Here is a 16,252-nt window from a genome sequence, read left to right as displayed (position 1 = left end):
AACAGAGTTTCTATGTCCACCCCCTCCTCCCAACAGGGAATCTAGGGTGCTAGACAGGTTTGGGATGTATGTCAATGCTTCAGCGACCTTCATTGTTAGGTCACTGAATTATTTGGCACACTTTAGTAGACTTCAGAGAGATTTGATCAAGGAGCTTACCATTTCTCTTTCAGGGTCCATGCCCTTTAAGGAAGGGAATATAATTTCCTTGCAGCTGCCTACCCTTCAACTGATATCTAATTTGCCTATGAGGTTAATCTCACATGCTGTGGAAGGTACTTCACAGGAAGTGGGTTCATGCATTTCCATTAGGAGAGATGCCTAGATGCACTTGTGTGACCTTGCAGAATCATTTATATCTTCTTTTGTAAATACACCCTTTGATGGAACTTTGCTTTTTCCAAGGTGAAAGACCCACTCTCCAGGTGTGAACAAGAAGGCAAGAGCTTGTCTGCTGTAGGTGTACATTTTTATACTCTTCAAAGGTCTTTCTGTAGAAACCAGAGAGGTGGTAGAAAGATGTGGTTTAAGAAATCCCAGCATCCTTTCCAGGATTCACTTGGAGATAGTTCCCCCAGAGGCAGAGGAGAACTCAAATGGAAGACGCTGTCCATGTGGCAGATGTGGTCTGTATAACCAGGGATCTAGAGAGTCTTTCTCAGACAGATTCTACCAGTGCTCCTGAATGGAGGCCTGACACTCCGTATCCGGAGGCAGTCGAGGGTCATCTATCCCTGTACTAGACGCCTGGCTAAATATCACAAAAGATTCATGTGTGCAGAGATAATATGCAGAGGTTACATTTATACCATTTTCCCAGCCCCCTCCAGCAATTCCAGAGAAAATCCCCAATGTTTCACTCAGTCAGAGGGAAGCAGCTTCTTTAGAAATAAAAAAGCTGCTAGAAAAAAAGAGTCATCCAAGAGGTCACCCCAGACTAGAGAAGGTCTGGAACTTACTCAAGATTCTTCTTGGTGCCAAAAAAGACAGAGGACTTGAGGCATGGATGACTGGATGTGCTCAATAGACCTTTGGGATGCATACTGTCATATCAAAATGAACAGGTGCTGCAGAAGATACCTACCCTTCTGGCTGGGAGACGGTCATTACCAGTTCAGAGCACTGCCCTTTGGTCTCACCACAGCCCCCAGGGTGTTCACCAAGTGCATGGCAGTTGTAGCAGCTCCCTTGAGACTACTTGGTTTCTCAGTGTTTCCTTATCTAGACAACTGGCTCTTAATTGATCCAACCAGGCATCAACTGATTCAAACAAGGAACTACTTGCTCCAGTTGTGCTATCATATGGGAATATAAATCAGTCAATTACAACAAACCTCAACTCACACTGATTCAGAGTCTGAAATTTTTTGGTTTTCATCTGAATACAGTCACTCAAATAGCATCTCTTCCTCTTTCTCAGATACAGAACCAGGTCAAGATGATAGTCTGGCCAGAAGGGAAGAATTCTAAACTGATACTTCAAGCCTTGGTTCCATGGTAATGGTAGTCAACCTGGTACTACTGACCAGGTACGATATCAGAATCCTTCAATGGACCCTGGTTACTCAATGGTCCATTTTCCAACATCCATTATCCATGCCAGTCAAAATCACTCAAGCATGAAAGAATTACCTTCTATGTTGGATCCACTCCAATCATCTCCACAAAGGCCATCCTTTTCTTCTCCCTCAACCCAGGATCACAGTGACCATGGATGCTTCTCAGCTTGAGTGGGGGGGGGGGGCATTTCTTGGGAAGGACAGTCCAAGGCACATGGTCCACCGAGGAGGCCAAGACACATATCAGTATACTGGAAATGATAGCTGTCCTCTTAGCATTGCAGGCCTTTCAAGATACTACTCCAGTTGGGAATATTGTGATTTAAACTGACAATATGTCAGTAGTCTGGTACATCAACAAACAAGGGAGAACCAGATCTTACTCTCTTTATCGAGAAGCTATGAGAGTTTGGCAGTGATAATTTCTTCCAATCACTTTCTAATAGCAATGCACGTCCCGAGGAAATCCAACATGATTGCAGAGAAGTTAAGCAGGTCCTTTTTAATGCCTCATGAGTGGTCCCTCAATGTCATAGTGGTGGAAATAATTTTCTGCCAGTGGGGCCGTCCATGCTGCATCTTTTTGCCTCTCCTCTCAATAACAAATGCAACAGGTTCTTTGCCATGATCCCCTGCCAAGGGAGTCACCGAGAGATGCTCTGCTTTACTTTTGGTCCTCAGGTCTCTTTTTTTATGTTTATTCCCCGTTACCCCTCATTCCCAAATTTCTTCAGAAAACATCGCAATTGAAGAGCACACTTATCCTCATTGCTCCTTACTGGCCTCATCAGATTTCGTTTCCCTTCCTTTGGCCTCATCTTCTACATTCACCCTGGATTCTGGATCCAACTCCAGACCTCCTGCCTCATCCAACAGGCATGACTCACCCAGACATAATAGGCCTCAAGTTGACTACATGGTTTCTCCAGTTCAACTGATTGCTAGACAGCCCAGGCTCTCCTCTCCAGTCCATCACATTTTACTATCTTCCCATAAAACTTCCACCAGAAAGATTTACAAGAGTAAATGGAAAAGATTTGTTCTTTGGTCCCTAAGCAAAAACTTAGACCCCTTTTCAGCACCGATTTCAAATGTCCTTGACTTTTTAGCCACAGTTTTCAATGAAGGTGCTAGTTTCACAACTATTAAAGTCCAATTAACAGCCTTTTCCAACTTTCATCTGAGAGTAAATAATTCTACCTTAGCTTCCTCTAAACTTTGCAAAGCTTTTTAAGAGGATTTTTTTTTACTTAGACCCCCATTAAAAGATTTTCTCCCACCTTGGGATTTAAATATTGTGCTTCAGGCCTTTACTCAGCTTCCCTTTGAACCTTTGGTTAACTCTGACCTAAAATTTTTGACTTGGAAGACTATCGTCTTAGTTGCTATTACATCTGCCAGAAGACCATCTGAACTCCAAGCTTTGTCTTCTAAACCTTTTTATTTAGTTTTATACAAGGATAGGGTATTATTACAGACTGATTAATAATTTTAATCAAGGTAGTCTCCAAGTTTAATATTAATCAAGCCATTAATCTCCCATTTTCTTTCCAAATTTCTCAAACAAAGATATGTATTACATTTATTGGATGTGCACAGACAAATGTGTTTCTACCTTCACGGAACTAAGGATTTAAGAAAGTATGAAAGATTGTTTCCTTTTGTGATTCCAATCTAGGCAAACCAATATCTAAAGGCATTTTTTTGTCCAAATGGTTAACTGATTGTATTACCTTTGTTTGTTAAAGTGAGGGTTTACCTTTACCAAAACACCTGGAGCTCATTTCATGAGGTCTATGGCAACGTCATCAGCCTTTTTGTCTTGAACGTCTTTGGATGATTTTTGTGCAGCTGCAACTTCAGCTAATCCTCATACCTTTATCACTCATTGCAAACTGGATCTGCTCTCTAGAGGAAGAGCAATCTTTGTCTCAAGAGTGCTCTGGAATATCCTTCTTCAGAGTCCTCCCAGGATTTAGGTAACTGGGGGCTCTGTCCCAACAGTTGAGGAATGAATGAAAATGGCAACATCAGATGAAAACGTTATGCACTCACAATAACATTCCATCTGTGTTGTCCATTTTCATTCTTCCTCAACTTCCCACCGACCTACCCCCTTCTTATTTTATTTTTGGAGAGATCGAAAAGTATTGTAGGAACCTCTGTTCTTTGTTTGAGCTGCAGCTTCCATTCTTTTCTGAGTCTCCACTATTCTGTTAGCCATATAAGCAGCAAATTAGATCTGAGGTATATTAGGTTAGTGGGGCATTATGGGTAAAGGAAGGAACTCAAGAGTTAAAGAATCCTATATGATCTGGAAGAGGTGGCCGAGTGAGATCCAAGTATTGGATCCGAAACCAACTGTTGAGGAAGAATGAAAATGGGCAACACAGATGGAACGTTATGGTCAGTACATAACTTTTTATTTTCTACCTTCAGTGACTTCAGTCTTCATAACTGAGGATTAGAGTATTTCATGTTTCAGCCTCTTAGAATCCTCAGTGTGCTCTAGGTGAAGCTTTAGACTGCAAAGAGCTACAGTATGCTTATACAGAAGATGACACTTGTAAGGCTTATTGAAGAGACATAGGGATAGGCATAGTCTGTAAGCTCAAACTGGTAGAGAATCTAAACCATTAGCTTTAAAAAGAAAAAAAAAGTACCCCAAAAAATGTTGGCCACACAATCAAATTCTAAAGCAATTTAAGTCCACATTCCATTACTCAAAGTATCATGGAAAAACAGTATGCCTTGTCTGCAAAAGCTAGGTTTGTTTTAGGATGAAACTAATTTTGATACCTTGCAGCACTGATAAATTTTTGATATTACATTACTATAATTATGTCCCATCTTTTTTTTTCAGATAGATATGGTCTAGGCCAAGTCGATGAATGGAATTTTGAAACTTGGAATGAACCCGATAACCATGATTTTGACAATGTGTCCATGACAGTACAAGGTAGGATGCATCCTGTAAGAATTAATTTGCAGTGCTAAAATGCATTTGGGGTAGTGTATATATGTTGGTGTGTCAGATGAAGGTTGAATGTTTGTTAAACACTAGCAGATGTTTAAGTAATATTCAGTATTTAGTGAAGCTGTGCTGACGAACTAATGATGGTGATATCTCCCTTTAAGTAAGGGGACCAAATTATGTTTCAACTTTGACACCATGTAAATGTCTGTATATTTTAACTTTTTCTTAATGGAACAGGTCCTCTCAAATGTTTTTTAGGTCAGTTGGATTTACAGAGTTATGGGCAGTGTAGTTAAGATCACACTTATCTATGGTACTTGTAAAAAAGGTATTCTGTGAATTACATGCATACCTATATGATGTACTTTGCTGCCCCTGTAACATACTATTGCATAGGCAAGCCATGATATGAATCACTTGTCATTAAGATTAAAGGAAATAAACATTTTGTATAACCATATGCAGTTATCTAGGCTGTCTATCACTACAGGAATGTCTCAGGATATTCTCTAAGAATGATTAGGATGCCAATGGAGACATATCAATCACTTGTGCTGAAATGATGAGATACAATTTTATGTAGCTAATTTGTATCCGGACAACATAGGAAGGTTTACTATTTTGTCTTGTTCATGAGTAAAGTTGGAGGGGCACAGGAGATTGACAAGTGGGTAGGTCTTTTACCAGAGGATGGTGGTTAGGCTAGAGCTTAGTTATAGTATGAAGACCAGTTTACGTGTCACTCTGTCCTCATCATCACCATTAGCCATGAGCTTCAGGTAGAAACCGAGACGATGGGACCACAGATAAAAGTGTCTCTAATAAGGTCCTCCTGTGGTTCAGTCTTTGATAGAGGAGGAGCATTGCAGTTTGGGAGGACCTCAAATACTTGAGCTGCTCCTTCTTGAAATTTGTTTGAAATGATTTGGGCACCTTGTAAGGATGTCCTGTGTGTGCCTCCCACAAAAGGCATACCATACGTAGCCCATTTGGGAGGACATCCTCTGCAAACTCAGGACGTAAAGACTTACCTCTACAGTCAACTGAGAATGTAGTATTTATCTCGCAGAATGAGCTTGTTGGGATAAGGAAGTCTGATTTGCACTGCTCCTGTTGCTGTCACCAGAACCCTCACCAAGCGAAGGAGTTCAGAAAGCAGATGGATAGAACCACAAATTAACCTCACTTTCTCAAGCAGAGTCAGAACTGATGAGAAGGGAAGGAAGCAACTGAATCTCCTTGTGTTTTGATTGTGCTTCTCAAACATTTTGGAAATATAGAGTATATGTTAGTGCATTTATTAAAACTGTATTTACCTTAATATTGCTACAACTCAAGTGCTCTAGGTTGCACCGCATCTGAATTGTTTTAGCTGCTTTTCTGTATATATATATACATATATATATATATATATATATATATATATATATATATATATATATATATATATATATAGACTTTTCTGTATATGTAGACTAGCTACTTACTTTACTGTATTACTGCCTCTTAAATCGTTTTTCAGTTGTGCACTTGCCTTGCTTCATTTAAAAAGTTTTAAATTGCTAATTTTGTAGAGTTTTAATTACATTTACTGTTTAGGGCTACACACAAATGCGTTAGCCTTTTCTGTGTTTATTTACTGTGTTATTCCATTGTTTAGCCTGTTTTAGCAAAAAAAAAATACTATCTTGTTTGCTCATTTCCCACCTTTCCTAGCTAGTATAGTCCATATCCCAGGCTTTGCTGGTTTCAGGACTTTATTTTCTGTGTTCAGAGCTATCCAGACCTTGCTGTGGTAGAGGGAAGTCCTACTGCTTACCAGTGGGACTGGTGAGCATTGTACTGCCTATCTAACACTAGAGGAGTGGTTTCCAGCTCTGAAATTGTAATTTATTAGCCATTTTGGGCTGATTTCTATCCCTTTTAACTTTCTGGCTTAAAAACGCATGTGTTTGCACATTTTTCGGATCGTGCAGCACCACAGGGCTACAGTTAAACTATTCCAGGTGCCAGAAAATCTGCTCTTCAAATTTTCCCTTAGAACTAGCTGGTTTCTCAGTAGTAGCACTAAAATCTGAACCCCTGTGACTAGCACTTGCTCTAGAACCTGCTGGAAAGCACTAGGAAGCCTTAAACTGATACAAGCACACAACTCTCCTTGTTAATAAGGAGAAATTAATCATAGGCACTAAACAGCCTATAATTGCAAAGTACCTTGCAAAGGTAAGGGAAAACAGCTCTTGTACTTTTCAAAAAAAGCACCTAAACAGGCATGTCCAAGATTCGGTTTCCGGTGATTTCTCCTGTTCACCTGGTGAATCTGGGCATGCTGGGGCAACACAGCAACTACCTCATGTACACAGACAACCCTCTCCTCCTACCATCCAACACTACAACCTGCGACAGATGCACTTACATAGCCAAACTGGAAGCAAAGCTCTCTCCAGCCAAGATTGTGCTAGACAGTCAAGAGGAGAAGGTTAACACCTGCACTACACCTCAAGCTACACATAGCCCTTCAAAACCCACACCATCAACACACACACATAGCCCTTCAAAACTCACACCATCAGCACCCACACATAGCAACACTAAACTCACATATGTGGAGGCCATTAACTCATTAACCCCGACTACCGTCTCATGGCGCCTCTGTGCTTAACACCGAGCATGCTGTGAGATGGTAGTAATTAAATGCTGCTACACCTGAGTGCCTTCTCCCAGCGCATATTTTCTCTCCACTGTTGAAAATTAAGTTGAAAAAGTAACTGAACTTTGTCAGTTACCTTGTCAACTTAAGTTTCACCATGGAGTTTCGTGGTCTTCCTATTTGACTTTAGTTAGAAAATCGGCTTGCAATGCACCCTGTATTTGCATCTCAACAGCAAGCAAATGTAGTAAGCTTTTCATCAAGCTGCTGGAGGCAGCCATTGAGAGTCACCTGTTGCTTAACACCCCCCCCCCCCACACACATTCTGTTCTGTCCAAATAAATAGAGGATCCTACAGTAGATATTCCCTTTCTTTTTTCTGGATTTTGTGGAATTATCTACTGTATCCCTCTATTTATCGTGCCGTTCGTGTAGTATTTTCACAGTCTGAACAGAAAAGCTTCAACGGAGATCCAAGTGTGTTCTTGAGAAAAAACTAACTTCAGAGGCCAAATTTCACCATCGTACGTTGTTAAAACCATGCATAGCAGTCACATTTTCAATCCCTAATTACACAGCTGCAAAATATCTTACTGATGAGCAAGTAGACATCTTCATGTTTTCACCTAGTGACTTAGGATCTCACGAGAAGAGTGTTTTTGACATTTACCAGGTCTTCGTTCGGTTACAGAATATTTGCCCGGTTATTTTGTTTGGCTGCTGTTCACAGTGTTCTTATAGTGATGTTCTCCCTTTGTATTGGTAGTTCCAACCGTAAACAAGCTTTTTACTTACAATAACTTTTTTAAGAAATATGTAATGTATTATTTTTTTACTGATGATGTACTACTTCTATGCAAAGGGGGCACCTGTATTGTTGATAAGTTACTAGCAACTTGTTCAACAGCAGATACAGTAAAGCTTTACTCTTAGCAACTCAGAGTTTGTATTTAGATTTCAAAAGAATTGCTGATAATGGAAAATGTAGTCTGCAGCAGATGGACAAACTTTCGCAACAAAGGCAGTGATACTACACACCATTTTTGCTACAGGGAATGACGGGGCAACAGGTTATTTTGGGGCATGGTTTTAATGTTCTCTTTGTGGTCAGATTGCCAGTCGTGTGCCATGTCTTTTTTTCTTCTAGCAACCATGACAGTTTGATAAAGCAGCTATCTTCTGGAAATTTAAGTGTACTCTTCAGCAGTTGGGGTTGCGATACAGTCCTTGGTCGTCCTGTCAACTTCTCGTGTTCACTCTCTCTGTCCTGGAAGCTGGCGTACTTGGCGGGGTGTTAGTTCTAGTAAAAGTTCTTACAGACACATATAACTTGCTATGCTTTGGCAGTCGTACCACACCTCTCAAGCTTACCTAATATTAGAAACCCCATTATGAGTAACATTCCTTATTTGGAGACTTAAAGGAAGTCCATTGTCCTCGCGGTTCCACATTGAAAGGGCCATTCAACGTTAAGAATTGTTTAACTGGTATTCATAGTAAACAGTACTGAATCATATAAATTCAACAAATGAATTTTTACTACCAGTTTCTAAAGTGACCATTACTAGGTGGATTTCTCTTTGTATCCTGCAGGTATACAAGAATCAAGGGTTACCATAACCAGATAGGGTTCATGCTTATTCTACCCGTTCTATGGCTACTTCAGCTGCCTTTTGGTCCAGAGTTTCTCTGGATGACATTTGTTCAGCGGCTACCTGGGCTTCCTCTTATACCTTTATTACTCATTATAAATTGGATATGGTATTTAGAGGAAGGGCTTCCTTTGGTTCTGCAGTTCTCTGGAATATCCTTCCCTGAGGACCTCCCAAGGTTTGTGGTAGCTGGGGACTCTGTCCCACAGGTTGATGATCAAATGAAGTTAACTACTTCAGATAAAGAAGTTATGTACTCACCATAACGTTTCATCTGAGTAGCTCAGATCTTAGCTTGGAAAGTTGCTGGCTCGAATCCATGTCAGATCCAAAACCCACAGGCTCATAGGTTCATAGGTTCATACTAGGCTATCTGCCCTAGGACATTTATAAGCCTAGCCAGAGTGTGTTTGGCTTTCGCCACCCATTTTGAATGAATTTTGCTATGCCCTTTTTTCGAGGTTAGTATACTGTGCCTCTGTCTAACAGTGACACAGAAGTGATACCCGGGGTAAACCTACGATCTCCCATCCACTCATCAAGATTCCTCTTGAAGAGAGTCATTGAGGGACTCTGCCTAACCTGGAATGGGATTTTATTCCAGAGTGAAGGGAGCCTCTGGGTTATGAATCTGTCCCTCCAGCATGTCCTATTTATTTCAGTGCTGAGGTTCAAGTCTCTCGAGCGCGTAGCTCGATGGGATTTGGATTTTCTAAGGTACAGCATGTCCATTAATTCCGGGTTGGACATGGCTTTATACGTCAGGCACAGATCGCCTCTGAGCAGGCGGTATGCCACTGAGTAGAGCTGGAGTTTCTTTAACCGGGCAGCATATGGCATCTGTTTGAGCCCTTTGATCCTCTTGGTGAGGTACTTTTGGGGTCTTTCCAGTTGCTGCAGGTGTCTGGTAAGGTACATCCCAAAAGGGGCATTGTACTCAATTATGGGCCTGATGAGGGATGAGTAAAGAGGCACGATGACCACCCCTGATCTAGATGTGAATCCCTTCATGATTAGGTGGACTATATAAAATGTTCTTCTAACCACTTTGGCCATGTGGTTGTCAAATGAGAGATTGCTATCAACTTGGGTCCCCAGGTCCCTAATTACTTCTTCTGTACTTAATGGATTACCACCTATGTGGTAATTTGTGGGCACTTTGTTTTTGCCAAAGGGGATGACTATACACTTTTTGGCGTTTAGCTTGAGGCCATGGCTCTGGCACCAGTTGTCTGTTTCTATGAGGCCCTTTTGGAGGATGCTTGTGTCGGCTGGAGAGTCGATTATGGCGCCCAGTTTGCAGTCATCTGTGAACTTAGTCAGCCACAGTCCTTCCGTGTTGGCCTGTACCTCCGAGAAATATATACCTTTCAAGAGAGGTCCCAGGACTGAGCCTTGTGGGATGCCACTTGTAACTGGTTTGGAGTCTGACATGGCTCCAGCAATTCTAACCATGTGGGTTCTGTCCTTAAGCCAGTTTGCAACCCATCTAGTGACATAGGGGTTTATATTTAAGCTGGTGAGCTTATTTATAACGCCCGAGTGGGGTATTGTATCGAAAGCTTTTGCGAGGTCCAGGTAGGCTGTGTGGACCACCTTCCTCTCGTCAATGGCCTTGGTGACTGTTTCAAAGAAATTGACCAGGTTTAAGAGGCAGGATCTGCCCTTAACAAAGCCGAACTGGGTAGGATCCAGTGTCTGTAGGTCCCCAATATCTTTATTTATGAGGTCCATGATGATCCTTTCCATAGCTTTGCAGACCAAGCTAGTCAGGCTTATGGGGCGATGGTTTCCAGGATCCGTTGAGGCACCACCTTTGTGGAGAGGGACCACTGTTGCTGTACGCCACTCTTTGGGTACATATCCTGTAGTAAGGCTGAGAGTGAACAGTAGTTTTATGTTTGGGTTTAGCTCTTCTTGGAGTTCATGTAGGACGCAGCCCGGGACACTGTCTGGTCCCATTGATGCTGTGTTTTTTGCTTTGGAGAGGGCGGCTCTTACCTGAGCATCTGAGATGTCAGGGGGGCAGCACTCTGCTGGGATAGATAATTGCCCTTTGGTGGGAGAAGTTTACGCTGAACCTGTCAGCTAGGATGTTGGCAATGTCTGTGGGTTCGGTGTATTTTTTGTCATTTTGGACTAATTCTGAGCATATCTGGGAATTCCCACCCAGGTTCCTAACATAACTAAAGAAAGCCTTGTGATTATCCTTAGTGTCCTGTGCAATCTTTCTCTTGAAGCTGGCCTTAGACGATTTTATGAGTGCCCGTAGTTTTTTGCTAATACTGATCAGAGATGCCTTCCCTTTTTGGGATTTTGCTCTATCATGTAGTAGCTTCCTCCTTCTATTGTATAGTTTGTTTATGGCTGGGGTCCACCAGACAGGACATCTGCCTTTGGAGGATTGGGTCTTGGTTTTATTTGGGATTGCAAGATCCATGCATTCCTGAAGGCGTTCATAGAATGCATTTATAAAGGATTCTGCAGTCTGGGCCGTATTTTCCACAGGCCCGGGGGCTTTGAAGGATTCCACCTCGGTTTTGAGGAGTGTGAAATTTGCTTTAGAGAATTTTTTCACTGTGGTTTTCTGGGCAGGGGGTGGGGTCGGGATGTGAATATCCAGTGAGATTAGTTTATGGTCTGATCTTACCAGTGAGGGATACACTTCTGGTCTGGAGCATAGAGTCCCCATGTTGGTGATGATCAGGTCCAGTATGTTTTCCCCTCTTGTGGGAGTGGTAACAAGTAGTTCCATGGCATTTGAGTTTATAAATTCTAGGAACCTTTGGGCTAGGGTGTTGGAGCTAGAGTAATGCTCCCAGTCTATGTTTGGGTAGTTGAAGTCGCCAAATATAATGGTGTTTGCAGAGACCTTCATATTTTCCAGTGTTCTCAGGAAGGCCAAGTGGGGTTCCTAGGTTTGGGAGGGTGGTCTGTTGCAGGCTATAAACTGGAAGGCAGTTTTACCCACTGTTAGTTGCACATGGATAGTCTCTGATGCTTTGTGCTGTGCCACCAACCTGGAGGTGTGGGTATCTTTGACGAATATTGATACTCCCCCTCCTTTTGTGGTTCGGTCCAGGTTTTGGGGCCAAAAAGCATGGTATGAGTTATAACCTGGTAGTGCTGGGGTGCTCTCAGGAGCCTTGAACCAGGTTTCTGTTTCTGCACAGATATTGATGTTCTCCATGCTAAGGAGAGTTTCGAGTGCATGCATCCTGAGGTTTAGACTTCTGGCGTTGAGTAGCATTACTCTTAGTTTCTTATCCCTTGTGATACCTATTGAGGTGGGTTTGTCTTTTGAGCCTTGCCTAAAAAAGGCACTATGGGGGTAGCAAGAGCCTTTGCCAATATCCGAAAGCCCAGGGGTGACAGGTGCAAGCCGTCCCTAGCGAAGCATCATGGCTTGTCGAGCATGTCATCCCAGGCTGACAGGCATTGGATCCCCTTTGAATGACACCAATACTTAAGCCAATTGTTGAAATTGATCATCTTGTCTTCATATTGTGGCATCATTCTTGGTGAGGGTAAGATGCTACTCAAGGTCAGGGTCATACCGGCCTGGGCTACATGCTCAGATAGCTCCTCTATGTCTCTTTTCATGTAGTCCAGGGAGGTACATCTCAGGTCATTCACAGCAGCATGGACAATGACTGAGTCATATTTGTACTTGCCTTGGAGTGACCTGAGTGCTTTTGTTATGTGGCGGATCCTAGCGCCCGACAGGCAGCTCACCGTGACCTTCTCCTTGTTCAGCCTGGTGAGCAGGATGTCAGTGTGCCTGACGATAGAGTCACCTATTACAAGTGTATCAGGTGTGTTATTTAGCCTTAAGGGCTGTGACTGTTCGGCACACTGGCTTTGTGAGCTATGCACGTGTTTTGTTTTGGGGTAGCGGTTGCTTGGGTGTCTGCTTTGGAGGTCTCTGCTGCTTAGGCAGATTTTTATTTATAGCCTCTGAGTATGTTTTTGTGTGTTTATGTGTTTGGTTTGCTGTCATGGTAGATCTATGTGAGACTGGAATTGTAGTGAGTGTGGTTTCCTTCTCCTCCTGACTGGTTACGCCAGTACTGAGTTGAGAGAGCTTAGCCTCCAGTTTGGCTGTATGGTTGCATCTCTCACATGTGTTGGAATTTGTTGGGAGGAGGAGAGGGTTGTCTGTGTACATGAGGCAATTGTAGCATTGCCTCAAGATTCCCAGATTCACCAGCTGGACCGGAGAGGAGATTGACAACTGACCTTTGGACTTGCTGGAATAGTATTGGGAATTCCTTTATAATTGAAAAAAAGGGCCAATGGGGAACAAGGTACTCAAGGGGAGTTTGTGAGGGTGTAGTGCTTTTAATTTTTTAGTGCTGACTTAGTGAGCAAGTGCCAGGTAACTTAAATGCAATGTGTTACAGGTAACTTAAATGCAAAAATGACAAACAGTAACTTTCTTTCAAGTGAAACAAGGAAATAAGTACAGTAAGCAATGCAGATATCACTAGGGATCCACAGAAGTGCTGAAAAGCCACGTTTTAGGTGAAATTAGTGTTTCAGGGAAATAAGCAAACAAACAACAAGCATACAAACAAAGCTAGATTCAGCAGGCCTGGATCTAGTCTATGCTACAGCAAACAAGGTGTACCAATTTCAGTAAGAAACAGTTCAAATATGCAGGCACTATAAGCCTTTAACCAGAAATTCCCAGCTCAGAAGGGGAGAGTCCAGCCTCTCCTCCCACAAGAGTGCAGGCCACGAACCTTCTTAATGTAAAATAACTGGCCTGAAGCCCAAGTGCTTAAACCAGAACTAATACACTTTTAGAATAACAGGCACTGAGCCCTCAATCAGCAGTTCCCAACTTAGAAGGATGTAAGCTACCTGTCCTGCCACCACAGTGCAGGCCACAAACCTTCTTAATGTAAAACAACTGGTCTGAAGCCCAAGTGCTTAAACTAAAAGGCTTAGAATGAGTTACACCAAGCAGTAATAAATACAATTGAGTACTTTTAAGATGACGCAAAAGCAAAATAAAGTAGGAAGAAACACAAATACAGTAAAAGCAGATACAATTTTTTTTTTTTTTTTTAAGTGGAAAGAGAGAAAGGAGTAGCAGAAACTAAGCTGATTGGCCTTCTCAAATGTTCTCCCTGTACTGGGTAGAATGAGGTAATGACACTAGACTGGGAGGAGGGTCCCAGATCAAATTTACACTAGGGGCAGGCAACTGCAAAGCCACCAACTATAAAAACACTATACCAACAGGGAGGGAGGGTCGGAAACAAACTGCAGAAATGTTTCTCACACCTGAAAAGCTAAAGGAGCCTCTAGAAAAAAGAGTTTAACTGCAACAAGTTATTACAAACAACCCAACAGATGCTTAATTAAAGTGGACAATTTCCACTTAATACCTCACACACACTGAAACTAGCTAGAAAAATACACAGTACACAAAGTGCTATAAATAACAAAGAAATAAAGAACAAAATAAACAAAAAAGGATACTTAATGTTATGTATTATAGCTCTGAGTTTCTTCAGTGTCCTTCCTTCGATCAAGCTCAGTGTGAGGTTGATGACAAATGAAGTCTAACTACTCGGATGGAACGTTATGGTGAGTACATAACTTCTTATTTAGTGCCTTGCATCCTCTGATTTACCAGAAAAGCAGAAAATATTCTCATAAACAGACCAAGACTATGAAGCTTAATCTGGACAGTTGAGATTCCTGACCTTAGCACACATAGCAACACACTCACCCTCTACTTCAGACATCAACAAGCAGCTAGTTTGCCTTTCATGCACACACTAACTTGCACAATTCTATTTCTGTATGTACCTTGTCTGATGTCTGCATTATACCTTGTCTGATCTGCATAGTGCTGAGAGTGTAAAATATGTAATGATGTTGTTATACCTTACTAAGGTCATCACTTATACTACTCAATGACTGTCTTTGGAGTATACATTTATACTTTATTCATTTTTTGTGCGTATGTGAAAGAATACATTCTACATTGTTTAGTTTTTTACTTGTAAGGCAGTGAGAGTATCCAAAGTCAGATGTTATGATTGACCTGGATGGCAGCTGGGAACTCTTGAGACCCTTCAGCTAAGTCCCATACTGCTGCTACCATAGCTAAACATGGCCTCAGGAGTGCCACTGTGATGTAGTGTTTCCCTTCCGGAAAAGACACATGCAGATAGACAAAGCCTGGGTTAGTTTTAGTCTTTTCACATGTCTCGGTTTAGCTCTCCACACAGTTTCCCGCCCTTCAGGTGTTTAGCTCCCCCCTTTCAGTCCTTATGGCCATTGCAGAAAGGACACATCTAAATAGAAAATGCAGAAGTAAGTCAGACTGCTGGCATTGCATGCAATCTGGAGTCATTGCTGCTGCCAGGAAGGTTTCTCTTCAGTCATTGTGTATCATTTGGTGTTGTCAAGGGTGGTAGGTATGTATCTCTGGATTGTCATCACCGGTTATGTACCTTATCGAAAGAATAATGCCACTGTGAATACGAGTAAAGATTCGGATGCTGCTGCCAGCAGTCTGAGTGGGTAGCCAGCACCGGTATGGGACACTTCAGATGCTCACCAGCTGAAGCCCCATGCCTTTCCTTGGCATATTAGTGGAGTGGCAGTCCTTACCTGCTTTTTCTCTTTACATATGCCTTTTCTGTTCCCCCTTGTCAGTTACCGACCAAGCGCTTTTGCACCAAGGCCAGGAAGGTTTCTCTTCAGTCATTGTGTCATTTGGTGTTGTCAAGGGTGGCAGGTATGTACCTCTGCATCATCATCACTGGTTATGTACCTTATCAAAAGAATAATGCCACTGTGGATACGAGTAACGATTCGGATGAACTAACCAGGTAATGCATATGATATACATATATATGTAGTCTTGCAATACATCTGTCACATCAGTAGTAACCTGTTTGCATTTTCTTTTCTGTGCAGGTTCGTCCACCTTCTGACACTGACATGGCTTCACAAGCAGGAGAATGACAAGTGACAGTGTGGGTATGTGGCCATTCCTACATTCACTGGGCTGCCAACCATGCCTCCGTAAGTGAAAACCACTACAACTTGAGCTTCCCCACATCTAGTGTGAAGGTATACTGGATTGCAAGAAGAGGTATGCATTGGAGCGGAGTACTGCAGTTGTTGGAAGAGAAGTGTCCCATCTACCCTGAGCCCGACGTTCTTGTCCTGCACATTGGAGGGAATGATGTCATCAGTCAACCACTGTTTCAAATCAGAGCAATTTTTGAACACCTGCAGTCGTGGTGGCCATGTTGCCGTTTTGTGTGGTCTGACATAATTCCTCGGCAGATATGGAAAACAGCAAACAGTCAATGGGCAGTGCACAAGCCCAGACATTTGCAGAATGGGTTCATGCATGGCTTGATGCACAGGGTCGGTGGATCTA

The 16,252-nt window shown here is 42.3% G+C and overlaps 1 protein-coding gene across 1 annotated transcript in view; it reads left to right on the top strand.

Annotated features, from left to right (window-relative positions):
* Nucleotides 1–16,252, top strand: part of IDUA (alpha-L-iduronidase) — a 700,883-nt gene that overhangs the window by 168,566 nt on the left and 516,065 nt on the right. The window contains exon 5 of the mRNA XM_044061120.1: nucleotides 4,423–4,518. Within this exon, the coding sequence (XP_043917055.1) occupies nucleotides 4,423–4,518 (96 nt within the window). The remainder of the gene's footprint in view (nucleotides 1–4,422; nucleotides 4,519–16,252) is intronic.

Source organism: Protopterus annectens, chromosome 2.part0, assembly GCF_019279795.1.
Source record: "Protopterus annectens isolate FY-2018-M chromosome 2.part0, PAN1.0, whole genome shotgun sequence".
NCBI classification, from domain to species: domain Eukaryota; kingdom Metazoa; phylum Chordata; order Ceratodontiformes; family Protopteridae; genus Protopterus; species Protopterus annectens.
Note: the sequence above shows the minus strand (reverse complement) of the source record. Positions and strands in the feature narration are given on the sequence as shown.